The sequence below is a fragment of the Pagrus major genome, chromosome 3 (genome assembly GCF_040436345.1).
Source record: "Pagrus major chromosome 3, Pma_NU_1.0".
In the NCBI taxonomy this organism is placed as follows: Eukaryota; Metazoa; Chordata; class Actinopteri; order Spariformes; family Sparidae; genus Pagrus; species Pagrus major.
Window position 1 is genome coordinate 17,288,676 of NC_133217.1, and position 26,756 is coordinate 17,315,431.

The 26,756-nt window shown below is 41.2% G+C and overlaps 1 protein-coding gene across 1 annotated transcript; it reads left to right on the forward strand.

The window, feature by feature from the left end:
- On the forward strand, positions 1-26,756 carry LOC140993498 (uncharacterized). The gene is made up of 38 exons (XM_073462955.1): positions 1-47; positions 133-218; positions 1,763-1,834; positions 2,836-2,965; positions 6,452-6,848; positions 7,232-7,312; positions 9,496-9,513; positions 10,016-10,105; positions 10,250-10,285; positions 12,904-12,975; positions 13,067-13,111; positions 13,197-13,232; positions 13,343-13,366; positions 13,474-13,527; positions 14,310-14,381; positions 15,047-15,085; positions 15,279-15,335; positions 17,328-17,381; positions 17,586-17,639; positions 17,740-17,793; positions 17,876-17,929; positions 18,037-18,090; positions 18,169-18,222; positions 18,310-18,363; positions 18,498-18,551; positions 19,755-19,799; positions 19,961-20,014; positions 20,121-20,174; positions 20,365-20,418; positions 21,006-21,077; positions 21,189-21,224; positions 21,329-21,373; positions 21,473-21,505; positions 21,762-21,908; positions 23,200-23,254; positions 23,390-23,584; positions 24,189-24,275; positions 26,182-26,756. Exons 1-38 carry the CDS (start codon positions 1-3, stop codon positions 26,379-26,381), a joined length of 2,865 nt encoding a protein of 954 aa, XP_073319056.1. The 3' UTR covers positions 26,382-26,756.

Consider the following 26,756-nt stretch of genomic DNA (forward strand, 5'->3'; position numbering starts at 1 on the left):
ATGAGCACCAAGGACACCAGCAAAGTGCTTCATGTCATCCCCGCAGTGTTATATTGATCCAGACTCAAAGAAACTGTCAAAGAGAATTAGATGCATGACTGAATGCTGATTTTCTCCATCATTCCTCAACAGAAAGCAACCGCGGCATCTATCGATGTCGGCGTACACCCCCGCCTGCGTGGCTCTGCTGTCCCTTCTCCTCGCTCCAGCACTTGGACGTAAGTCACCCACCCGTCGTCGACACATCACAGAACCAGTGTACCGCATATTGCATGAATTCCACCATTACCGTGACGCTGTTTGTCCTGTAAACACAGACAAAGAGGCCTCAGGTTAATGTGTAACGCCCGCATGTTGACTGTTGCTAGGTCATTCTCTTTATCAGAAACCACAAAGCAAGGGCCAGAAATAGCAGACACACTGTGCGGCTCTGTGTTGTAGGATTAAATCAGATTAAATGTCCCCTCCGATAATCACAGCAACCATTCTCTGCTGTTGTTTGGGGACACAATAAAGCTAACCTGAACGCACTGTGAGTTCCAGATACAGTAGGTGTACCGCTTTGTCAAATTCGCCTCATTGTTAACGGCCCGCATGTGCAACTGCATGTGACATCTTAATTGTGGTTCATCTCCCGCTCATTGCACTAATGACTGGCTTTCTGAGCGTAATGCTGCGGCAGGCAGTAACTTTAACAACTTGAGGCCCACATGCACAGTCAGATAAGTGTTTAGTGGTAGTAAATACGGGATTATAAATACCGTCTCACCACTTTATCTCATTTCTCAGCAGTTATGTGGGATCAGGGAACAGCTTCCAGATGTGTTGCATTCACGCTGTTCACTGTAAATGAGCTGACTCAGGTTATTGACTGGGGAGGCCCTCTGGCTGTCATCATCCTTGTTTCATGGAGATTTTTTAAGGGCTTTTCCCCTCTAGAACAGCAGTGTAGCGACTCAGGGATAGCGCCCTCTTCTGACACATCCCAGGAATTGATTTTCCACTGTGACAATTTTTTGAAGCACGTCTAGGGGCCTGCAAACAGCTTATGTATCGAAAGTGAAAGATGAAGCTTTTATGAATTTACACACAATTTATATTAACATCAGTGTATTAATTTGGATCAAACACCAGGCCATGCTTTTATTTTGTAGATTAACAAAAACAAAACTCAAACAAAAGATAAAAGTATAGATTTTTCAAATAAAAACTGAGATGCAGTAATGATGAAAGCTGAAATCAAATGGCAGTGAGATGAATTGCAGGTTGCGGTTTCCACCAAAGGAGACTTCCATCTTGATAAATGACACATATAAATAAAAAGGAAAGAGCCTCACCTGCTATATTGACCTTCTGCAGTAAAATGTTTCTGATGACATATGGCTCCGGCCATAGTCGCGCACCACTAGCTCCCATATTTATCAAGATTACGTTTCCATCTCTGGTGACATATTTGGATCACAAGGGGTGTCTGCGCATTATAAATCTCAGACTGTGTTGATTGGTCTGTGTTCATGCTTTGGAATGTGTGATTATGTGGAACACTGTAAGTGTAGTTGTAAGAAAATCTCACATTAAAAATGCACCGCAGCGCATTGTGACGCTAATCCACTCTGACATTAAAGACCTTGCTTTTCCCTTGTATCTGTCTCCTGGAATACACCAACTGAATTAAACTGACTGCACATATATTGCTTTTGTCAAATTCAGCAAAGAACAGGCATATCAAGATTATTGCTTTTTTTGCTTTTTGTCCCATCAGAATTAGATCTCAACCGATTGGATGGCGATACCGTCTGCCCGCCAATGAGGAGCGGACAAGATGACCTTCCAGGTAATGACCTCCCGTTGGGTTGTATCCAAACAGAAGCAGAAAGCAGCAGATGAAGCTGTTTCTAAAACCACAAGCTTAGCCTCCAAAATCCCTACAAGAGAAAACAGACTTTCCAAAGGAAGGTGGTAAGTTTAATTAGTTGAAGAGGGTGGGCTTCAGTGAGCCTCGAGACACCTTTAGATTTCAAATGAGGCAAATAAAAAGTTCCACTTGAGCTCCACAGAATTCTAGTTGGAACAATTCAAACTCAGCAACTCAATTGTAATTGCTCACCGCTGCCCAGTTCACCTCCTCCACACATCTGCTCACATTGTGCCCTGTGGTTTGAAAAAGCTTGTTAAATACAAAGTTGTTTATTTCACAATGGATTCACTGTTTCTTGTTTTGTTACCTCATTTTGCAATGTCAACACAAGCTTTTCATATTATTATAGTATTATAATAGTATTTCCTGTAACTATGACATAATCATACCATTATTGTGACGTAATGATGTATGACCAATGCTATGTTGGTTGGTCCACCACTTGGATGGAAATACGACTATTGGATGGGTTATCATGACATTGTGTACAGAAATTCATGGTCCTCAGAGGATGAGTCCTAACTACTTGGGTGAGATTAGTGGTTCTGAGTGAAGTGCCTCAGCATTTCACATGTGGCATTATTTTATTTTCGCACTTTAAATTGTAGTTCACGTGTAAATATTCAATTCACGTGTGAAATTGTGATTTTTACAAGGTTCCTTACTGTATGTTGTGTGTTCAAACTAACTTTATCATGAGTACCAGAACATAACACACATGAAATCATCTTCCATGGCCTAAAGATGAATTATTCTTTAAGATAAAAACATAAGTAATGTTTGTTCCTGTAAATGTAGCAGGGTTGGGTATTGTATTATAACACTATCAGTCCTGCTACACAATATTTAGTATATGATAATGATCATTATCAAACATCACCATTATCGTATACATTATCATTTATTATCTCTCCTAGGTTTCGATCTGATCACCCAGTTCCAGCTGGATGTGATCGCTCTGAAAGGTGTGAGGAAGGTGGACGGCTCCACTCCCCACCAGGTGGCCTACCGCCTCGACAGGGAGGCCAACTTCCAAATTCCAACCATGTAAGTACAGTAAAGAGGGTTTAAAAGAAAACAGATAAAAACACACACAAATGTTGACAGGCAGCAGTGGTCTCCTCACGCAGGTGTTGCATTATTACAGGTCCGGCACAGATGTTACTGCACATGGCGAGCAGCATATAATTGGTAAAGAAAAACGTGTCTGAACCTATTTGGTATCTCTCAGACAGAAAGGCAGAGTAGAGGCATTTTGTGTATGTGTGAGCGTGAGTGAGTGTGGACTTGTAAATGTAGAGTGAAGAAACATATTTCACCCTGCCTTTTAATGCTTTGTCGTCTGTTGTACATACTGCTTTAGAGGTTTAGACTGAAAAGAGGCTTTCCTGTTAAGATTTTGGCTTTGTAATTAAAGGTTAGTTGTAGCAACAGGCCTGGGGCAATAATAAGCAGTGGGCCCCTGTTGAGACGCCCCACTCCACAGAAGATATGTTGTTTGAGACAATAAATCATCTAATCAAACGACAAAACAGAACTTCCACAGAGCCCCCTCATGTTTCAATTCATAAGATTAGGCGACCTGCAAGAATCTGATTTTTAAAAGACAGAGGCTTAGACTTGATATCAGTGAATCCTACATTTCCCATAATGCAACTAATCATGTTTGTGTTACACTCTTCAGGTGCAACAAAAGCTTTCAAACATGATTTTCTTTCATCTCAAATTGAAGCTTAGATCGCCCTGTGACATCATCAGGGTTACTTTTTCCGTCTTGAAAACACAGAAGACATTATACAACTGTTTGCACAGGTTGTGAAGTATTCCTAGTGGCAAGTTCCCTGAGCTTCATATACAAAGTTGGTGGATTGCCCCTTTAAGCCACTTATCATGCAAAAAAGGGCAAAATATCCACTAGTTACATTTTGCCAAATGTACTTACATTTGCTGCTTTTCTCTTTTTGCTAACATTATGAACTGAACGCCTTTTTGTGTCGTGTTGGAAAAAACAAGCAATTTGAAGACATAACATTGGGTTGCTGTAAATCACCTCCTTACTCCCCCCCCCATCACTGTGAGGCAGCTGGGCCAGACAGAGCTGAGCCACACTGCCCACGGAGACTCCCCCAGGATCCAAAGTCACGGTCCAGGCAGACTCTCATCACCTAAAAGGGCCACTTAGCAGCTAACTGAGCTGCCTACTTGCTAACGACGAGCTACTTGCTAACGACAGCAAGTCCCTACAGCCAAAGATAGCTGCATCAAAGAGTATTCTGAACAGCAGTATACTCTTGCTGTAGCTATCAAAATATTTCAATTTCCTACAAGTTACACCTTTATGGTGCACTGCAGTTATTTTGTGTTGCACTCCTATAAAGTTGGGACAGGTGTTAAAGACAAATTCACAACAGAAAGGTTAAAACCAAAGCAGCAAGTTCAAGTTTTAGTCACTAGTATGAGTTAGGTTTTTTCAGTGCTTGATCCCCACCGTTAATTCATCTCAGTAGTATCTTACACCCTCAGCGCCTGGTACGTCTTTCAAATTCCCAATTTGCTAACACAGGCTGTCACGTAGAAATTTGTTGTGATGACATCATCAGGGATATTAATAACTTTGGAAAGCTCCCTGGAGCGACAAACTAAATAGATGAGTACACTGAACTGCCCCTACATTTTCAATTAATCAAATCACCACAAACCGAATGACACACGGGGGTTTCATGGCCCTTTGAGGTCTGTGATCCTGGGGCAGCTTCAGGCTTTAACACAGCCCAGCTCTGCAACTGCAGTATGAAAATAGAGTCATTTTTCACTTTATTTAACACCAGTGAAAGGCATGCTGTTTAAGACATAATTTGAAAAAGCTTCAGTACAGAGTGTGCAGGTTAATGGCTTCACCACTTTACATAACCAAATACATCTCCTGGTGTTTCCCAGTGTGCCTGCTCCAGTCTGTTTTGGCTAATCTGTTCCTGCAGGCCAGCTTTCCTCAGAAGCTGTTATATAACTCGCTGGCACCCTGCTTCTACACCACTCGGGCCTGTCACACTGAATGTAAATACATGTTTATTTCCTCCACAGGTCCAGTGGCACAGGCTGTGCTTTGAAGTCTGTCCCTGGCAGCTTTAAGCTGCACTCCCTCCCTTTTTTCTGCAGGGCAAAAGCAGCACATACTTTTAGACTTTTTCACCTCGGGCAACACTAGAGCGTGGTCTTCATTTGTTTAACTGGCTTACAGGAAACGCTTTTTTTATTGCCTCACCTTGATCGTTTACAAGATGGTAAAAGTTCAGCTGCAGCGCCCATCTATTAATGCACCACCTACTGAGAATCTGGCTTGTTAAAAACACAGAGAGCACCAGACTGTGGATGCTAACCAGGACTGCATGTTGTAATTGAAGCAGTGATTTATGTACGGCGGCAGCTTCTCTCCAAGCATCTCATTTGTGATTTGATAGCATGCCTAAAACCTACCTTTGTGTCTTTGAGGGAATTTGTTTTTATTTGACTCTCAAAGACAGTGATGGCGAGGCGTAGTTATTTTTATCCATGTCTTGTGCTTGATTTGATGATAGTTTTGCTGAGTGATGTTTATTTGTAATCATTAATTAACTTTGACATAAAAGATATTTTGAGAATGTAACCTGGCAAGTAGACGGTTGTCTTTAAGCTTTTCCTTTGGGTGTCATTAAACAAACACAATCAAGTCTGACGAGCTGGAACGTTGTGCCCCTGTGCTTAAAGCTATAATGTGCAACATTTCTGCATTAAAATGTTTTGTACTGGCATAATCTCGAATGATGTCAATGATGTTCAAACCCAGAGAAATCCATAACTTTACTCCTTAAGTCGCCTGTCGCTATGGCTTCCATGATAGAGTCAGAGGGTTCGTAGGGAAGTTGGCGAACGTGACCTAATGTAACGTTATTAAAACTTCAACATATTACCTTGTCCATGAAAAAATGGTTCCATCAACAATGCTGGTTGTTTTAACAACAGAGCAGTAACTCCCATGATCCCATGCTACTTACGTCTTTTGTTTAGTTCTGAAAGATAGAAAGGAACAAAAAACTTGGTTACGATTAGAAGAAGATCACGTTTTGGCTGAAAATATCTGCTACTTTAGTCTATAATACATGGCTGGAGAAGTCATGAGGTCTCATTAAAAACACCTGGTTTTGTCGCCACAAACACAGCTTGAGATGTCCTGACTTTCCCAAAAGTTTTCGTTTTTTGTCACCACAAACACGGCTGGAAATTGTCCTGAGGTCTCCTTAAAAAAATCCAGTGCTGTGATGCTTACTAACCCTAACCCTCTCAAACTGTGGTCACTAGCTTGGCAGCCTTGCTTACCGACATGAAAGTCACGTCGTAAACGTATGCACTAGATATGACACCTATTGTTGAGATATTTCCATGGTGTGTAGCTTATGACACGTACAAATGTGAACGTATCCAATGTTAACTGCCAACATTTTTGTCCGACGACTGGGCTGCAGCGATGACATACTGTGTGTTTAATATCCCTCTCAGGCTGAACTTCCCTCGTGGCTTCCCTGACGAGTACTCCTTCATGGTGACCTTCCGCATGATCAAGAACACAGTGAGCAAGGTGTGGAATGTCTGGCAAATAGTTGACGAAGACGGCTACAAACAAGCCGGACTGAGGCTGAATGGGGACCAGCAGGCTCTGGAGTACTTCCTGATGGGCGCTGATGGCAACCTGCAGACCGTTACCTTCCCCGGCCTTTCTGTGCTCTTCAACACCAGGTGGCACAAGGTGATGATTGGCGTGGAGCGCGACCAGGTCACTCTGTACGTGGACTGCCAGCCCGTGGATCAGAAACCCATCAAGGGCAAAGGCCCCATCAACACAGAGGGAGACACTCTTATTGGCAGGCTGGACGCTGATCCCAACGCCTCCGTAGTGGTAAGTGAGGATGGAGAATTGCCTGCTGTATTTAATCATGTTCACTGACTCTCCTCACCAGCACTATCAGTGAAATGGTGCTTTTTGCGAACAAACACGTTGAGGTTTATATGTGTGCTGAGCTCGGCTGTAATTCTAAAGTGCTGCTGTCACAGCAAAGCCGCTCAGCTGGGTTCCAGTGGAAAAAAGGAAAAACTTAATCCCTGCAGAAAATAGCATTGGTGTAAAATCAAGCTCAACCGCCCATAGAGGATTGGTTGATTCAGAACTACAAAGAAATAGCTGCACCATGACAGCACATTTTAGGATCCTTTGCCAATGTCACATCTGAAAAATGAATGCACAGTAAAATATTTGTATTAACATTAAACATCTCCCTTCAGTTTGAACTCCAGTGGATGTTGATACACTGTGACCCAAAGAGAGCCCAGAGAGAGAGCTGCAACGAGCTGCCTGCCACCGAGGTACAGTAACAAGGACTCGGATCTGCTCAGCAGCTGCTGTGGTTTGTGGTTTAATTCAGGTTGAGGGCTTCCAGCATACTGAAGGAAAACAGGGCAGAAATGCTGAGGTAGAGTTACAGAAGTGTAACAAATACTTTGCCAAGCAGTTTCCTTCAGTACATCCAGGGGTTTGCTGTTCATCCAGAACAATTTGCAAGTTGGACAAAAGTTTTTATTTAAATTACGGTGCAGCAGATTGGAGTTGTAGCTCTACAAACATTTCTTGGAGGCAGAGCTGTTTAGGGCCGGGCAGACGTAATGTTATTGGCTGTGTTAAACCTCAATGCATGGAGCCAAAGCATAAACGCTTGTTAGCTAACTGGCAAACATTAAAACAGCACAGAGGAAGTTTGATCAAATTAAAAGTGTGAGATCAGAAACCTGCAGACTGTGCATAGTGCCAGATTTTTTGTGGTTAGCGTTTCATTTCAGTCCAGAACAGAAGCACGTGCCACTCGTGTCAGCGTTGGAAAACAAGTACCACATGTAGCCCACAAACAGCAACATGGTTTTACATGGTTACATATCAACTGAAAAGTTATTCCACTGACTTTGCCCACACAAAAGTTAGGATAAGATTAATAAGTCTCAGTTATGGGTACGTTTAATGTAGAATGATAGACTTTTGGGTTTGTTTGTTTTTTTTTTTTACTTGTAGACATTTTGATTTGACAGGTTATGAATGTCGGCCTTGCCTGAAGTAACTTTCCTCATACAATTTCCAGCTGACAGGAATTCAGTTTAACACCTGCCATCTGCTTTTTTAGACTGTTAAAGGTGGTTTTCCCAACCCCTGTTGCCGAGGAGCGTGACAAGCTAGCAACCCCAAACATATGTGTCGGCTACTCTAAGACAATATCCATGAAAATAGATTTTTTTAGATTAATTCATCCCATGATGAGGCTCTATACTATAGGAGATTATTACTACCGCAAATTTCGAGGGTCAGTTAGCTCAACTAGCTAACCAAAATAGTTTACCATAGCGTGAACTTTTTAAGCTCGTAGCGTAAGCAATAGGCTTCATGAGTAACTTAACTTTTCTTACCTTTCACATTTTTCACAGGGTTTCAGTTCTTTATCCGGGAAGTAAGATTTGTTTCTTTAGCTTTGACATACAAGTCAGAAATGGTATTCCAAAGCTGTGTTTCTAGCTAGCACGTGAGCTAGCTAGAAATGGAAGCATTGACCGTGTGCGTGGGAGTATGCCTGTGTGTTTGTGTTCAAAAATTACATTTTTTTTTTCTTATTTCTCTCCAGCCTCTCTAACTTTTTTCCTGTTTCTCTATGTTTATTAAGTAGATTCACAGAGCCCCTGGATAAGTGCAATATTTTGCTCGAGTTGAAACATTTTGAACTCACGCAGGCAAATTTGTGTCTTGTATGAAATTACACTCCTGTCGTGTTCGGTCTGGATATTAGGAAATCTAGCCTCTGTAGAGTCATTTCCTGACTAAACCAGATTATGCTGCAATCATATAAGTTGTTATTGTAATTACCGCCGAATTGTCAGTATGACTGGAAGTATTTCTCTGAAAGCAACTTGACAAGTGCCTGAAAAGGTAAACAAATATGGTTGACTTATGTAAGCCAAAGTCCATAATTCAAAGTAATGACACATAGATTTACTTGATTAAATTCTATATTCCCAACACACTGTAATTTTTACCTTCACATTACCAATTATGCAATCATATAACCATCATTCAGGGTGAGGGTGGTTCAAGATCATCCAACATTTTTCAGTGTTGCTTTAGGAGAATTAATGACATTTCTGCCTCAAAGAAATACTGGCAGTCTATCATATAATTCTGTCTCACATCTCATTCTGTATATTTCTGCAGTTCATGTTTTTATCCAATCACTTGTATCTAGATGCAAATATTCCTACTCACTATAGAGATACATATTTCCTGGCCTGGTGCACTCTATTAGATTTCAGGCTAACATTTCTGCATCCAGCTGTGAGGTGGTTCTGTACATGGGGAGTGTCGGTACTGTACTATGGGCTGTATATTCAAATGACAGCATGATATACTCACTACTATGGTTATATGCAGGTTTGCTTCTGCTGACACTTTTGGTGAGGGTGGTGTAACTACTTTCACTAACTCTCCCTTTATCTGATTTCTCTTGCTTCTTCAGATGTATGCCAATGCTGAGGTATTTATTTATCTACTCTACTTCCTTTTGCCTTTGTTTTTGTTTTTTTGAGCCAATAATCTACTTCAGTGCTTTGGTTGCTTAATTGCCTCATTGCTTTGTTCTAAATCTAATTTGTGGTGGTGGTTTTATTTGTTTGTTTTCACAGTTGTGTAGAAAGACATTTTTACATATCTTTGCCAATTCTTCAGTTTGCCAACTGTCTGTTATCAGAAACATCTCTGCAGGCTGTAAAGACACACATAATTTTATATTGTTACGTTAACATATCAGTACCATTTACATTCATTTGATTGTCTCAGTCTAAGCAGTTGTCCAATTTATGTTGTATTGTTTTAAAAGCACAATATATTAAATTTGATATGATGTAAAACATTTCACCGTTCTGGAGTCCAGTCGTTGAAGGATTAAGTCACTTTTTTTTTCTTTAATTAAAGGCTTTTGCATAGTATTTATTTAGTTATTTCACTATCAATTGCTCACTCGTTGTGTCCACTCTCAGCCTGACAAATCAGTCCAAGGCCCCCCAGGAGCTCCTGGCCCAGAGGGCCCCAGAGGGCCCGCAGGAGAAAACGGCAGAGATGGAAGAGATGTAAGTATTTCCTCCTTGATAACGGCGGTTCTTTCTACAAATATCTACAGTCCTTTATTGTCTGAATAATTTCTATTAACACGAACCAAGTATTGCTGTCTTTATGTTTCTGCTCTCTTTAACTGTGTGTTTTAATTGGTCTAGGGTCTTCCAGGTTCTACTGGCAGTCCAGGTCTTCCTGTAAGTATGAAATGCTGGATAATATAATACTTACCAGGTTGTTGATCCAATCTCATTCGTTTTGTGCATTTGTTTGTAATGCCATGGGGGACATCATTCACTTTACCTCTGTATTCAAGCATTAACATAATTTCAAAACCAATTTACCAAGACAATATGACCTCCCATTACATGAGAGATCACACTGTTTTTTATGCCAACCCAGAAAAATGTAATCTGATATTTCAGTGATTTTTGAAGGGTGAAATTAAAAAGATAAAGTCTGTAGCATTCATGGGCTTATTCAGACATTTGATAACCAAGATAATCTTTACAAATCAACACACATTTTATATCTTTTTTAAACCACAGTAAAATTCTACAGAGGCCTATAACTTAGACACAATCCAGCCCTAAAACTCACAGCATGTTTACTTTATTTATTACTGTATGTTAGCTGCCAGACTAATGCAAATGCCATTGGCTAAAGTCTGTCTCTTTCCAAATTCCCATTGGGCATTGCACATTTATTGGCAACACATCACACGAATGGTCACAGAGGAGGAATAGGAGGCGGATACTATATATTACCATATATTTTGTATATTTTATACTATCCATCCATCCATCCATCCATCCATTTACTCCCGGGTTGGGTTGCAATGGCAGCAGGCTACGCAGGATAGTTGTGCCTCTCCTCAGCAAAACACTTTCCAGCCTGTCCTGAGGGATCCTGAGATGCTTCCAGGTCATATGAGATATCTATTCCCTCCAGCAAGTTATAGGTCTACCCGGTGGTCTACTCTCAGTGGGACATGCCTAGAAGATCGCTAAAGGGAAGCGCCCAAGAGACATCCCAATCAGAATCCCAAACTGACACGGCTTTACTCTGAGCTACCTCCAGATGTGTGAGCACCTCACTTTATCTCTAAGGCTGAGCTGCAGTACCCCCCAAAGTACCCACAAGAGCTCCTCAAAGTGGTCTTTCCACCACCCAACAATATCCCCAGCGGATCAGAAATAGTCTTCCCTGCTGGCTGAACACAGCCTGGTGCCACCCGTTTTCACTTCCTGAGTGGTCGACTGTTTCCAAGATCTTCCTTGAGGCCATCCAAAAGTCCTTCTCCATAGCTTCCCCGAACTCTTCCCCCACCTGGATTTTTGCTTCACAAGAGGGGACGTTCCATGTCCCTAAGACCAGCCTGCAATGCCAGGGGTCAGGATGCATAGGTCCTTGCCTTTGCTTGTGACCCGGCATTGCACCTTGCACCCGACCCCAATGCCTATGCCTGCAGGTGGTGGGCCCACAGGGTGGCTTCTCCATATTTTTTTCTCATTCTTTTTTCTTGCTGTGTCCAGCCCAAATGGATTAAGGCCCAGCCACCAGACAGTTCTTGGTTTCGAGTTTCCCTCGAAGGTCTGGTTCCAGAGGGGGACCTTGGTTTCCTAATTCCGCGTAAGGTCCTCCATCCTTTTTGTGGCTGTTTATGTAAGGTCTTTGAATCGCTCTTAGTCTGGCTCTCCACTGTCTTGGGAGACCCTACCACGAGCTTCGCCGACAACACAACTCCCAGAATCACAGGGACACACAAACCTCTTCAACATAGTACAGTAGCAATTTTGGGCGGCCATACCCAAACCCTACCCCAGCTAAGATCTTTGTGCAACAGAACAAAGCTTTGTGTTCAACTGGAACCTGGCAGGTCTAGGGTATCAGGGTTCAGGTTGGGTTTGGTCAACAACAAAAATCTAAACCACACTGCAATAGATATAAAAGTACTATAACAAGCCAATATTGCACAATTTCAGATTTCAAACTTAAGATGCAACCAACGTAATGTGAGGCAGGTTTAGGCAGTTGTAAACTGTCTTTTGTTTGCAGACAGTAAACTCAGAACCATCTATACATTTTCCTCTGTTCACCAGGGGTCTGGTCATAGTGGCAGCGTGCTAACAGTGAAAACCCACTAAACATGATACAGAGTTTACCCTGTTTCATTTTGTGTAGGATGCAAATGAAAAGCATCTCAAAACACTGTGGAAAACAGTGATGCAGTGGTGAGCCACAAAGGGTAGTCCTTAATTCCTGTGAATAAACGTCTATGAAGGAGAAGAACATTGTAGTTGTCTTGATTTCCTCTTTCGCTCTGTTTTACTAACTGTTACCTTGCTCTCTTTCAATTGAAAGGACAAGAAATACAGAGATCTAGCAGTCCTTCCTGACAGCATTTGCCTCCAGGTCGATCAGTGTATTGTACTGTGTAATTAATTTGACAACATTTTAGTTTTCTTCAGGGTCATTCTTCTCACTCATAACACAAATAATGCCACAATATGTAATTGCACTGATGCATAACAACTTATTAGTAATTGTTATATGTTGAGCCTGAGGTTAACTGCAGGGGAAATGTTTTATGGTGCCTCTGTAATTTACCGTTGCTCTTTTCCTGTCCAACCCATTTGTTATCTGTTTAGCCTTACACAAGCTTGGGTTGTGGTTGATCTAAGAAACAACGAGAGCGGCCCACCTTTCATTGATTAAATGTTGACTGTCACTGCCTCTGTGTATCTTAGCAACAGCGCAGAGAGATGCAGGAAGAAGATAAAGCTGTTTTATTCCTGTTGTGTCTGTTTCCTAGGGCAGCAAAGGGGAGCAGGGGGAGATCGGTCTTCCTGGACAGAGAGGCCTGCCCGGTCTTCCAGGATCTTCTGTACGACACATCACTTCGTCCACTGACACACACTCTTTATATTATCTACTGGTTCTGTCTGTGTGTGACTGTGTGTTATTGTTGTCTTCAGGGTCCATCTGGCCCAATGGGTCCCAGAGGGCCTGTAGGGGAGAGAGTGAGTAACCATTTAGATCACTTCAAAGTCATTTAGTCATAAGAAGGATGGCAATGTTACTGATCTATTCCCATCCTCGTTTCAGGGACTTCCTGGTTTTCCTGGACCTCCAGGTCCACCTGTAAGTAGAAAAATTCTCATTAAAGCAACATGCATTGAAATTGTATTTGACTATGAAGAAACTACCAATACTTTCAGTTAATCAAAATCGAATGTGTCTCTTCTTCACAGGGCCCAGCAACTGAAGGACCAGCTGTATGTGCTACATTTTCGTTTAATTCTGAAACTTTGTTGAATTGCTCATACATGGCTTACCAGTGAATGTGCTGCTGTATTTACCGCTGTGTGCCTGTGTCCAACAGGGAACACCAGGGAAACCAGGGATCCCAGGAGATGAAGGAAACATAGGGCCTGAGGTCAGTGTCAAGTGTGATGGGGCAAAACAAACAAAGATTTTTAATTTGATGCTACTTTTTGCCTCTACAACACCACATCTCAGGGGAAATATTGTACTTTTTACTCCCCTATATCTATTTTACAGCTGTGGTTACCTCTTATTTTTTTTAAATAAAAACACATCATAACCTTAGAAAATACAAGACATTGTTGAAGATTTAACCTGTGTTTCCCAACATTGTTTTGCCTTGTGACCTCTTGAAACCAAAAAAAAGTGTCTACTCATGGCTGCTTGTCATGATTCAGGTGTATGTGAGGTGTTATTATAAAACCCACTGCTTTTCTTACTAGAACCCACTCTAGTCTGCCTACGATTGGTTAGTGAGATAGATTAGGGTTAGTGTAAGAATTTCAGGGTAAGCCAGTCAGAGGCAGAGTAGGAAGAAGACAGCGAGAAAAAGTGAGTCAGAGGCGGGTCTTAGAAAGAAAAGCAGCGGGATCCACAATGCAGTCTTTGAGTTGTTAGCAGATCCACTAAAGAGTGACTACTTGTAATGAGTATTTATTGCTACTTATACTAAAGGGCCTGAGTGCTTCGTCTGCCCCTCACAATTTATGAATATAGTTAAAGTCATAAAAAATCAAGATGACTGCATGAATCAACTTCTAAACTATTTTTTCAAACGAAGCTTGAAATACGATCCGTACAGCATCATTTAAGCATCGCTGTTGAACATATATCTAATTCTTGTTTTTATGTTTTTAATGTCAAATGTTATGATAATATTTCCTTTACTTGCAGGGTCCACCTGGACCCAAGGGGGGAAGTGGCGTTGCAGGTCCTCCTGGCCCTCCTGGTCTACCGGGGCCTGTGGTAAGAACCAGAGCTAACCCATGTTCTGCTGACATCTACTAATTTATCGTTAGTCGTTCATACATTCCATACAATGCACTTAAATCTTCCATATTTGAGTGCCTGTATGCAGATACTAATATTTGGGATTACAGCTCAATGCTGATTGACAATATTATCTGATATCCTTGCATATAATAAATGTATTATTTATTATTATTTAAAAGCCTCTGAATAAGCATATAGACATTGGGATGCTAAATTCCTCCATACATTGTCTTGTGAACTCTCATCAGTCTTCTCATTAGTGGCCTCTCATAGACCCTGTGCCACGTCGGCTTGGTCAAATTTGGTTATTGTATCATGCCAACGTTAGACAAAATTAAATGGTCAGAGTCTACATACCTTTTAATTAAGCTCAGTATCAGCCACATGCTGCATACTGACCATCTGCTGAACAGGTGTAACCCCAACAGCCCTCATACTAATCTGTCATCTCTGTTTTGACATTTTACATGACAAGTTTCTTCTTGAGCTCAGATTTCTATGTAAAATCAGAGTGTATGATGATGTTGCATGCTGCAGTCTCTTTTCACATTACCTCTCCGGGAGTCTCTGCTGTGGTGGATTTATGTGGACATCTAAACACCCACGACTGTTTTAGATGTCACTCTGCTGTGTTTTAGGGACCGCCTGGTGCCAGCAATGAGGGAAGTGGGGAAGCTGTGAGTGTTTTACTGTCTTACACACTGCCAAATGTTTCCTGGATGCATGGCAATTGGAGCGGTGACAGTGAATTTCTGATCAAATGGAGTCATTGAAGCTAAGAGGCTCTGCGGCAGCCATGCTTGTTGGGTATTAGACGGTCTGTCCTGTCTCTCATGTTAATCCCATCTGTGTGTCTGTGTATGTTTGTAGTGTCCTGCTGCCTGTCCTGCTGGACCACAGGGATTGGCTGGGCTACCGGGGATGAAGGTGAGAAATGTCATTGTCAATATATAGCAATATTTTCTGCACCACATAGTTTGACTTGGTTGGGGTTTAGTTACGAGGGAGTTAGTTTGAGATTTAGCAGTGAGTGAAGTCATGTGTTCCTGTGTAGCTTTCACAAGGCTCAGATGACTGATACAAACAGCAACACAGACATAAACATCAAGCAAACATGGAATTCATTTAAAACAACAAACACACAGTAAAACCCATGAAGTTGTCGTGGGTTCTATGATTGGTCTTGTTGAACATTAAATTCTTTGAGCTCGGACTTCACCTGTTGTTCCCTGAGGATGAAGAAAAAGGGAATCTCTTTTTCCTGTAACCGTCCCTTAACTGTTTCTTACTTGGTGTTTTTTTCATCTCATTTCCACATTAAACTGCAGAGTCCTCTGCTGAAATACAGCATTATCATTGATGACTATATATAATTTCCACGACACTCAAGAGGTGCCATTAGTTGGCCAGTCCGTCTTCATCAGAAAAACAACCATATAGGTCGACTGTGCAAGCAGCTTACCATGACTCTTATATACATTTATAAGATAAGATAAGATTAGATTATTTGGCACAGCAGTAAAAGGACCAAACAGTGTGCAAACAACACAATATAAAAAAATCAGCAGCGCAAAGTAGGATTTGACTAAGAGAAATATAAAATGGAATAAAATAAAAAAATACTCAAATAAATAGACAAAATACAATAGAAAAGAAATGCTATAAACACTAGATTGAGAGAGTATAGATAGGCAGCGACCTCTAGTGGCCATGGTATTTATAATGGCAGCAAAGGAGGAGGTGAGGAGAAGAAGTATATGAAGAGCAACGAGTCTGTAGGGAGGAGGTCGAGGATGGACGGTTTGGACGAGCAAGCATCAGACTTTCACTCAGGAGACTGCTGTGCATGTCCAGTGTGAAATCAAAAGTCAACAGTGAGTGAAACCCTGTGCACAGCAGTGATTGTCAAAAAATCAATTATCCAGCGCACACCAGGATGCAACTGACTCTATTTTAATATCAATTACATTAATTATATTACAAACATCTGTGTTCGCTCCATGTTGTTTTTACAAACTAGCCGAGTATTGAATGCAGGCTGCGGGAAGTGAAGGTATTAAAATTGAATAAATCGAATATAATGCATTAATTCTAAGTGCTGTATCGAAGGCAACTGGACTTGTTTCAGTTTCTTGAAGACGTCCAGTTGCCTTTGATACAGCACTTGGATTTACCATGACCTGGATGACTGAGAACCTTCATCAACATAATGCATTAATTCTATGTCACTTTGTTGCCCGCACAAAATGTGTCTGAGGGCCAACATCAGCCCATGGGCCACATTTTGAGAACCTTTGATAATAAGATAATGTGAATTAAGTTGCTTCATGAATAAAAACGGTTACTGTTTACTTCTGTTCAGTAATTTCTGAATCACTCATTCACACTGTGTTTTCTTGCGTGTTGCACACTTTGACAAAATATTTAAATGAAATGAACGGTGACACAGCGTTCACAGTTCACTTGTTTATGTGAGGCAAAATAGACAAATTGATGTTCAGCCTTGCTTATGATATAACTCAACAACCATTGGATGAACTGTCACGGATTATGGTGCAGACATTCACAGGCCCTACAGGATGAATTATTATAACCCTGCTGATACCTTTAGCTTTTCATTGAGCACATCATCATGCAACATGAATGGCAGTAAATAATAAACAGTCATTGTGAGCATGTTAGCATGCTGACATTAGCATTATTTAAAAACATTTGTGTAGTTATACATTATGAGAAGAACGGAGAACAGCAGCTGCTCGAGAGACTGGAAATCGACATCCACTTCAGGAGGAGGGGAAACTCTGGGATACATTTAGACGATTAAATTCATAATTAATATACAGGAACCTCGAGCTGTGACAGTAATAAGATCAAATCTAATAATACCTAATTGTTAATATAATTGATTGCTGCCTTCAGGGACACAAAGGTTTGCCTGGTGAGCCTGGAAAAGATGGAACTCCTGGAGATAAGGTATATATGAGACTTCTTAGTAGCCCTCTTTTACTCTCCCTCTGCACCGAATTCCCATTTGTAGTAACTCCTGTGTATGGAAGGAGTCTGACGCCAAGAACAACTTGCATGTAAATGATTAGATTCTGGACTATTAACAGCTTAATATGATTATCTCTGTTCCTGGAATATAACTAATTTGTTCTTGTTTGTTTTTTTCCACAGGGAGACGCTGGAGAACAAGGTCCTCAGGGGCCACCAGGTCGCATGGGAGATGATGTAAGGAAGCTAATTCCTCAGTCACAGTATGTTATTACGGACCGGTATACTGTATGTCTCTATGTGTCATATTTACATTTTTTTTTAAATGGTCATCTAGGGACAAAGAGGACCCATTGGATTCCCTGGTACCACAGGAGAAAAGGGAGACAAAGTAAGTTAAACCAAAGTTTTGCTGACGATGACATAAATGTTTGTAGCATTTCATTTTCTGATAAAAACTCCTCCGTCCACAGGGTCCACCTGGTTTCAATGGCGTCCCAGGACCTACTGGCCCACCTGGAGCTCCTGTAAGCAGTTTGATCAGTTCTCTGCTCATTGGAAGTTACTCTCCTATTGATCGGTGTGATTGAAAACTAACTGTCTGGATTGCCTCTGATTAAATCTCTTCTCTCAGGGTGTGGAGGGAATCCGGGGACGTCAGGGTTTGGAGGGACCCAAGGGCGAAGAAGTGAGTTCTATTCTTCAACTTAGATTCAAAATATTATTTGAAAGATGTTTCAGTAAAAAATACTTTGCTTCTGATTAGGGAGCTGTTGGAGCTCAAGGAGAGCAGGGTACTAAAGGAGATAAAGGAGAAGTTGTGAGTACGCTGATTGGATTGAATGAGGCTCATTCATTCTTTAACACACTGTTGTTCAGACTGTGACTGTGTGGTGTGATGTTACAGGGAGTGCCTGGTAAAAACGGCTTGGATGGAGTTCCTGGAGTTGATGGAGCCAAGGTGACTTCTGATCTTTAACAGCAAATACTTTTGTTCTAGGATTCGATATCTGTATTCATTATTACCAAAAATACCCACATGTTGAGTTCTCCTGTTTATTATTATGCCTGTTTGCTTGAACTTCTACTAAACAGGGAGAGGCTGGTACTGCTGGAGCTGTTGGTATCAGGGGCATTGTGGGTATTCCTGTAAGTCCAACTTCATTTTATTTCTATATCAAAAGCAGATCATTAAACTTTATCATGATTTTCAGTGATATCTTGGACTATCTGTGACTTGGAATAGTTATATTTGTATTGAGTCACAGCGAGTTAAAGCTGACAGAGGCCAAGCTGCTCTCTGAGGTCATGTAGCAGGTGAGATAAATAAAACATGAAAGTTAAACAACCAGCGGGAAGGAAAATCTAAAGCCAAGAGCACGTCCACCTTTGCCTGCAAGTATGTGAGGTGACAGGCTACAGATAGAGCTTGAATAGTCGCTGAGCAGCACTGTAGAAAAAGAGCAGCACGCTTTATACACTTATCTCACGGCTTTCTGAAAGTGGTTATGATTTCCCGCTTTTTTTTCCTTTAGAGTGATTTTGTAAAGAATACTGGGGAATAAAAGTAAATAATTTCCAAGCCACTTTAGGAAAATGCGTTGTGATAAAGCCTCGACTAATGATGTTTACAAGGAGGTTTTGTGTGTCAGTGTGTGTTTTTGCTGCCATCATATCTCTAAAAGTAACAGACATCATCATTCCACATACAGTAAGTGACTTAATGTCATTGGTAGAGATGGTAAAGATCCCACGTCATTCCACTGTATGAGGATTAAAATACTGTGTATTGACAATATAGCACCAGCATTAAATTTGGGTTTAATCAAAGTCTTTTTAGGCACGTCTTGGCAGCCATCTTGGCATCGCCCCCAGGCAGTTATTTTGGGCTAACAAGACCAGGCCTCTATCTAAATGAATGGGAAGAGAGCCAGAACTTCACTTTCAATGGTCACTGGGACATAAAAACTGCATGTTTAGAATCATCAGTCAAATCTGATAGAAAACACTTAAAAAGTTGAATTTGCCCTAAAATCAGGTGTAAAAACGCTTTCTTTCCCACATGTTTTACAGCACTGCTACCTTTCTTGGTAATCCTGTGCATTAGCATGATATTTTCTTCTTCTATGCTTATTGGAAGTCCAGCTGCAATCTCACTAAATTGCATAAGCATATCCTTAAGGAGCCACTAGTATGGCTGTAGACTATCTTTTGTCTAAGTCTTTGAAAATATGTTGTTTATTTTTGATGCATTGACCTTTTTCCTGTTGATAAAGTTAAAATACTTTCAGCAGCAGTAACACATTCATTTGCCTCTAAGTTTCTGTTCATATGATGTGTTGTTGTTCCAAGGGGCTGCCAGGCAAGCAGGGAGTAGTGGGACCCCCCGGTGCAAAGGTAATTGGAATCATCTCCTATTTAATGAGCCATGCCCACATTGTACATCCAACATTTCATTGCTGCACTATTAAACTTCCACACAGCTCACTCATCACATGCAGACGGGACTGATAGAAATAAAACCTTGAAGGCTAACACAGTTTCTGTTGTGGATTCAGGGCGATACTGGTGCAGAGGGAGCCATTGGACCAGTTGGACTTCCTGGAAAGACTGTGAGAGTTTCCCATCAAGCCTTATCACACTCTAATTTTATTCATCTGTTTATCTGTTAGTCTGACGCGATTCTTATTCTCTCCATGTTTGTTTGTTTTCATGTAGGGGGAGGCTGGAAAAGATGGAGATGATGGGAAACCAGGAGATAAAGGAAAAACTGTGAGTTTATATTGACCTGTCAGCAGTGTGTAGGTCATGTTAATGTTTCTGCTCCTGCTTTTCTGTTGATATTGATGTTTAATGGATGTTAGATGCACTTTTTTTATAGAGCTTAAAGGTACATCAGAATGAATAAGTTGATGTTTAAACTATTGTTGTTGTGTTCAATTTATCAATAATCAATTTCCAGGGTGAAACAGGAAAACAAGGGCCAGTGGGGCCTGCAGGTCCACCAGGCATCCAGGTGAGACATTACCAATATATGGGTCCATATTCCAGTGTTGGAATGTAACTAAGGATATTTACTCAAAGGTGTTACTGATAACATTCAGCCACTAAATGTGGCATTTCATCTCCCCCTTCCATTGCATTCACGTCACAACGCCGCTGTTGTCCAAATCATCTGCCCCCTCAAGCGGTTGCCAACTTGTTGCATTACCTAACGTTGCTAACGCTAGCTAGCTAAATGTTAGCTAGCTAGCGTTAGCAACGTTAGGTAGTAACATTGCTAATGCTATAATTATTATAAGAAACCTTGTTTACAGAGCACATTTAATCCCAGGAAGTGCTTTACAAAGCAGCCCTTACGATAATGATAAAGACAGTAGGGTTGAGCGAGTGTCTGTTCTCATAATGAGGGAAAATCTAATTAATAATAAATATAGCAACTAATGATCAATTTCAAGCTTAAATTACTGACACAGATATGGATATAATCGTCCCCAGAGGAGAATATATAGACACAAAAACCAATATCATTGCCAACATTTGAAATGTAAAAAATGTAAAAATGTATACACTAGATGTACATATAAAATGTTGTATTTCCAGGGTGACAAAGGAGACAAAGGTGACCATGGTGCCAAAGGACTGAAGGGTCATACCGGGCACAAAGGTGATCAGGTAGACAAATCTCATTTTACTAATGTCACCTGTTCCTTTTGTTATAAATCCATAATGAGACAATCCTTAGGTGAAGTACTGGTATATAACATTTATTCATGTGTCGTCTAGGGGCCTATGGGACCAATGGGACCAAAAGGAAGTCAGGTAAGAACTATTATAATCTTTGAATTTGTTTTGAATGTATCTGTGAATGACCTTCCACTAGTCCAACAGTCTCTGTACACTTACCATGACACCTTTGTGAACAGGGGGACACGGGCCCAGTTGGAGATATCGGGGTCAAGGGAGACCAGGTGTGTGGAGCTTAGTTTTGTTTTGGGAACAAATGTCTGAAAAAGGGTTTCTGTGTGTTAGTTTCTAAGAAATCAACTAATCTTTATGTGTGTTTCTAGGGCCCTCCTGGCGTCACTGGAATCAAAGGAGAGGTATAAAAAACTGCTGTCTGTACTCCAACTCTCATACTGAACTGTGGCTTAAGGATCTTTTCACATAGAAGTGCTGTAACACCTGCAAGTGGTTCAATTATATGATTAAAATAATGCAAACTAGTTGAACTTGTACCCTGGTAGCATGATGAAAACCCTACACATATTAAAGAAACAAGGAATTAAGTCTCACCTGTAGTAATAGTCTCAATAATGTCAAAATTGGATCCTAATATCTATTTTTTCCAACTTTAAGCGAGGAGAGAAGGGCCTAAGAGGAGCTACAGGAGACCATGGCAGACCAGGACCGCCGGGCCACGAGGGTTTGGCTGGTCCAATGGGAGCTCGAGGTATGGAGGGAGATCCAGGCCTTCCTGGATCACCAGGCCCCAGAGGTCTACCTGTAAGTGTTATTTTTACCAATATACAGGAGAAGCAATATGTGCAGGAGAGACAGACTTTGTAGCAGCAGTGGCCATCAAGAGCTAAACCTTGAAAACTCTGGTCCCATGATCTGTTCACGTCATATTTAGTTGTGCACCATGGGGTTGTATAGAGTCTTTGCTGCCATGCTAGCAGTGCTACAGGGATGGCAATGTCAGTGTCATAGGGAGCAAATGTTAGCACTGACACACATTAAGAAGGTAAACACATCATATCTGCTTAGAGACAAACAGAAATGAAAAACGTGTGCATTTATCTCTTGGTATGTGCTTAATATGCATCAAAAAAATACTTTGTTTGATTATTTTAATATCAAAATGCCCATCTTTCCTCTTTTTTTTTCTTTTAATGACTTGCTCAGAACTCAGCTAGTAGGGAGCCGAAATCCACCCCTTCCTGTGGACCTCATGGGACCTTATTAATGTGGAAAAACATTGTAATCAATGGGGAGGGACAAATAACTTTTCAATCCCACTTGAATTGTGACTTAATTACTATGTATTTTCAAAGTCTTATAGTTTTAAGACAAACGACATGGAAAATCATCTTTTAAATTGACAAACATCATATGTGCAGTTCATGGCACAATTCAAACAGGATCAAAAAATTATTTGTCTCTCTTTTTTCCGAAATAAGGTCGCATGAGGTCCACCGGAAGAGGTGTGGCTTCGGTACTCTGCGCCGCCTATCATATAAATCCGCAGTAAACCGTTAGTGAGCTTGGTTAATAAGCAGAGAAAAATAATTGTAGGAGTTATGTGTTGGAATTTCAGCTGGCAAAAACTTTGTTAACATTGCCAAAGATTGCGGTTTAGGTCCAGTTTCTTCTATCCTCCTCCTCAGATCATCTCTAGAGCTCTGTATCGCTCTGTATTCGCTAAGTCACACTTCTGAATTATCCAAATTACATCTGAAGGATTTGATTTGAATCACACTTGTAAGTTAGCTATGTGCACATCACATGCTAACTTCTAACTGAACACTAACGTTGTTATCTACATGTTAGCATTGTTATTGTAGCTCAGGTGCAGCCTCACACAGCTGCAACATGGCTGTAGACTGGGAGTGATATTTCTGTCGTACAGTAACAGTACTGCTCCCTACTGACACGCTTTTTCTTACAAATTATTTTCATCCTTTGCCTTAAAGCATAAAACATGATTGAATCTATGTATTCTGTTGATCCTACTGACTGAAACTGTAAGACATCGCTGGTCTCTCTGTGTTAATGTTTACTCATATATTGACAGGGCCCAAAGGTTAGCGATGAGAAGCTTCGGGAGATGTGCTCAGCTGTTGTTGGAGGTGCCATTTGTTCACTTTATTTGACATTATCACATCTTTATCTTCACATATATTTCACTCATGATCAGACTGATGATGGGCCTCTCTTGTAGAATACGTTCCTGTTTCAGTATGATTTGTTATTTGTCTATTTAGAACAAATGGAAGCGTTTATGAAAGAGTTTCTGAAAAAGCCAGCCGCCCTCGGTGCCCCTGGTACACCTGGACCGGCAGGACCTCCTGGCCCCCCTGGAGAGGCTGGAGCGGCAGGAGCAGCAGGAGTCCCAGGGCCGGCGGGTCCCAAAGGTCATCCAGGTTTCTTTGGACTTCCAGGCTTACCTGGCAAGAAAGGTCAGTGCACCTTTTCAAATCCATTTTTCACTACTTAATACTGAACTCTAGACGTGGGGTGTCCTTGTAGCTCACCTGGTTGAGTGTGTGAGTCCTCAGCAGCCAACTGGGTTCGATTCAGACCTGAGGCTACATGTAAGGACTCAACAAAGTGATTTAAAAAGCAGCTGACTTCAGCAATCTTCACAAAGGACTTGAATGCTTTGCAAATGCTGAATGTATTTAATCCGTACTGTGATAGGTGCTGTGCTGTTGTGATAGCTTTTTGCTTTATTTTCCTGGAGAGCATCCAGAACTAATACAATGGATGTAGTGGCAAGAAATTAAATGAAGCCTTTAGTGAAAACAAGGCTGTGGGTCCTGGCTGTAAGCCTTTGTCTTCACACTGCCACAGCAGTGGAAGAAGTGATGCAGAGCGCTCTGCAGATGAAAAGGGATTCAGCCGTGCATAACATTATACAATCAATGATTCACTGAACAAGGCTGAGTCACAGTGGAGTCATTAAGTTACCTAATTACATCCCATCACTGTGAAAACTGTATGCCTCTCCACTTCATCTCAGCGTTCATTTGTGTGCCCTCCATGTGCTTCTCTGTTCTGCAGGTGATGCTGGGGAGAAGGGAGACAAGGGGGACAAGGGAGAGGACGGTGTAGGAATCAAAGGAAGCCCAGGAGCACCAGGTGCACCAGGTGAAGCTACATTCTTGTCATAATAAGAGCACATTGCTGCTCAGGTGGACCCATGGGTCTTCAAAATGTCTTCATTCCTTTTTATGAACAGTGGACCTGAAATTTCAACACTCCCCACTTTATGTGTAAGGAAATATACACTATAATGGTGCTGCTATTGTGCAGATTTCCCTTTTATCAAAACTGGATGTATTTGTGGAAACAGCATCAAAGCTGAAAACCTCTGGGTGAGCGTCTCCCCCGACAGCGTTTGACTGACTTTTTAGGGCCGACTTTGCTGTTAAAGATGCTCTGTGGACTTTTCCTGTGAACAAACAAAGTTTCTGTTTACACTGAGTGTTACTCACCGAAACACACTGTGTGAATCACTGAGGTCTATCAAACATGCTGACAACCTAACAAAGCTGTATTTTTAACGTGTTAAATCCTGCATTGAAGTCTGCTTCCAAGCAGTCGCCCTCCTCCCTGCCTCTGCTGTCACATCACTGGTATATAACCACTGTGGATCAGTGGAATGGTGTGAAATTATTGGCAGGATGTGTCATCTGTGCACATTATGCATCCATGTTCATCATAAAGCACGACAAAAGCAAAAAAAGAGGAGCTTATTGCCTGATACAAGGTATCTTTTCCTGTCTCCTCTCTAAGTCATTCAAGATGTTTTGCATGTGACATGTGGCCCTGAACAACATTCAGCATTAGTTTCAGCAGGAGTTTTTGTGTCATTCATATTATTTTTTAATACAAAAAGCAAAAGCTAGCATCCTAGGCTAACAAGTTAATGTACAGGCTGCTGAAAGCAATAGAGTTGCAATGACTCATTTTTCTCTACAGACGTAGTTACAGGACTGTAGACTGTACAACATATGGGCGTAGCTATCTGGTCTGAAAAGTGAAGCCAATGCTGAATTGCCCTTTTAACCCGCATTCTTTCTAATGGCCAGCGGGGGGCAAATCCATTGGTTTCAAAAGATGTTCGCTTTTATGTAAGCTTATGAGAAAATGACCCTACTTCTAATTTGATTTATTACCTCAGTAAACAGTTTACTGGTGAGTTTATGATCTCAATTGCTAGTTTCAAGTCTATAAAATCATTAAATATGGTCGTTTTTTTACTTCTGGCTCCATAACAGCAAGATGGCGACCCCAAAACCAATTGATAACATCACAGTGGCTACATTCACTTCTTTATACAGTCCGTACACCTCACTCATGGATCACCGCTACGGCTTGAATTGACATTGAATTCTCCTAGTTGAATTATCACTGCCAAAGACTTAACAATTGCATTTGAAAATATCTAATAATTCTTTGATCGACACAAAAAAAAATACAAGCTAGTGTACACACAAACTTGCCTTAGTAGAGGTTAATGAAGTGCGTGTCAGCAAGAATCTACTAATGACAGTACCTCTGATTCTGTTACATGCACCGCTAACATGGAAGGAAGCTAAAGTTTGTGTTTAGAATCTGTAACTTAAACCAGTTTTAAACAAGAGTATTTAGTGTCCTTTGCCAAATGAGGGACAGAACATGATTATTCACTTAAGTGGCAAGACGGATTACTAAAAAACACTTTCGGAAACAGCAGCCCGTCTCACTTTGTAACTTTTATGACAATAATGACGTCCATCCTCCTGCTGGTTAGCTTCCTTTGTAGCCATTGGGAATGACACAATGTTATTATTAACTATTTTTAGTGCCCAAGATGTTGAACTGTACCAATTAAATTCAGCTACCAAAATTGGCAGTCAACCTTCTTTTTGATATTAGCCTAAAATTTAAAATTTCAGTCAAAACTAACCTGGGGGTATATGTATGTGTATACTGTACTAATTTCTTCCAAAAATGAATATTAGTTTCAGTTCAACTTAAACATTTCACACATCTTCTATCTCCACCTCAGGTGAACCAGGCGCTCCTGGAATTGGCAAGGATGGCAAAGATGGAGGACGCGGCGAGGCAGGAAGTCCCGGTGCCCCAGGAGCATCCGGTCCTAGGGGACCTACAGGGGCACCTGGGCTTTGTGATCCATCAACCTGTATAGGCAGACTTCCACCTTTGTATATGGTCAGCGGAAAGAAGTCTGCCGGCTACAAAAACTAATGAGACATCACAGCTCATTGAAACACTCCAGATCTCATCCTGCGGTGACCACTACCAGGGGTTTCTCAGAGATCCAGGCGTGGTGATCTTTGGGAGTCTTCAAATGTCTCCATCTGAACCAAGAGACGCAATGGAAAATAGAGACAAGGCACAATTGTAGAATACTGTATAGACATTTTAACTTGTATGTGATTATAGTGAGAGCTTATCTAATGTTCAAAGATAGCTGCTACTGATGCCAAAGCAACTTCTTCCAGCTGACGACAGGCACACACGCCCGCGAGTTGTATACTAACGGTACATCTCTCTGATTTCCTCTTGTGCGTGTGCTTTTTGCAATTCTTGAATAAGCTTTATGAAAATATTGTTTCTACT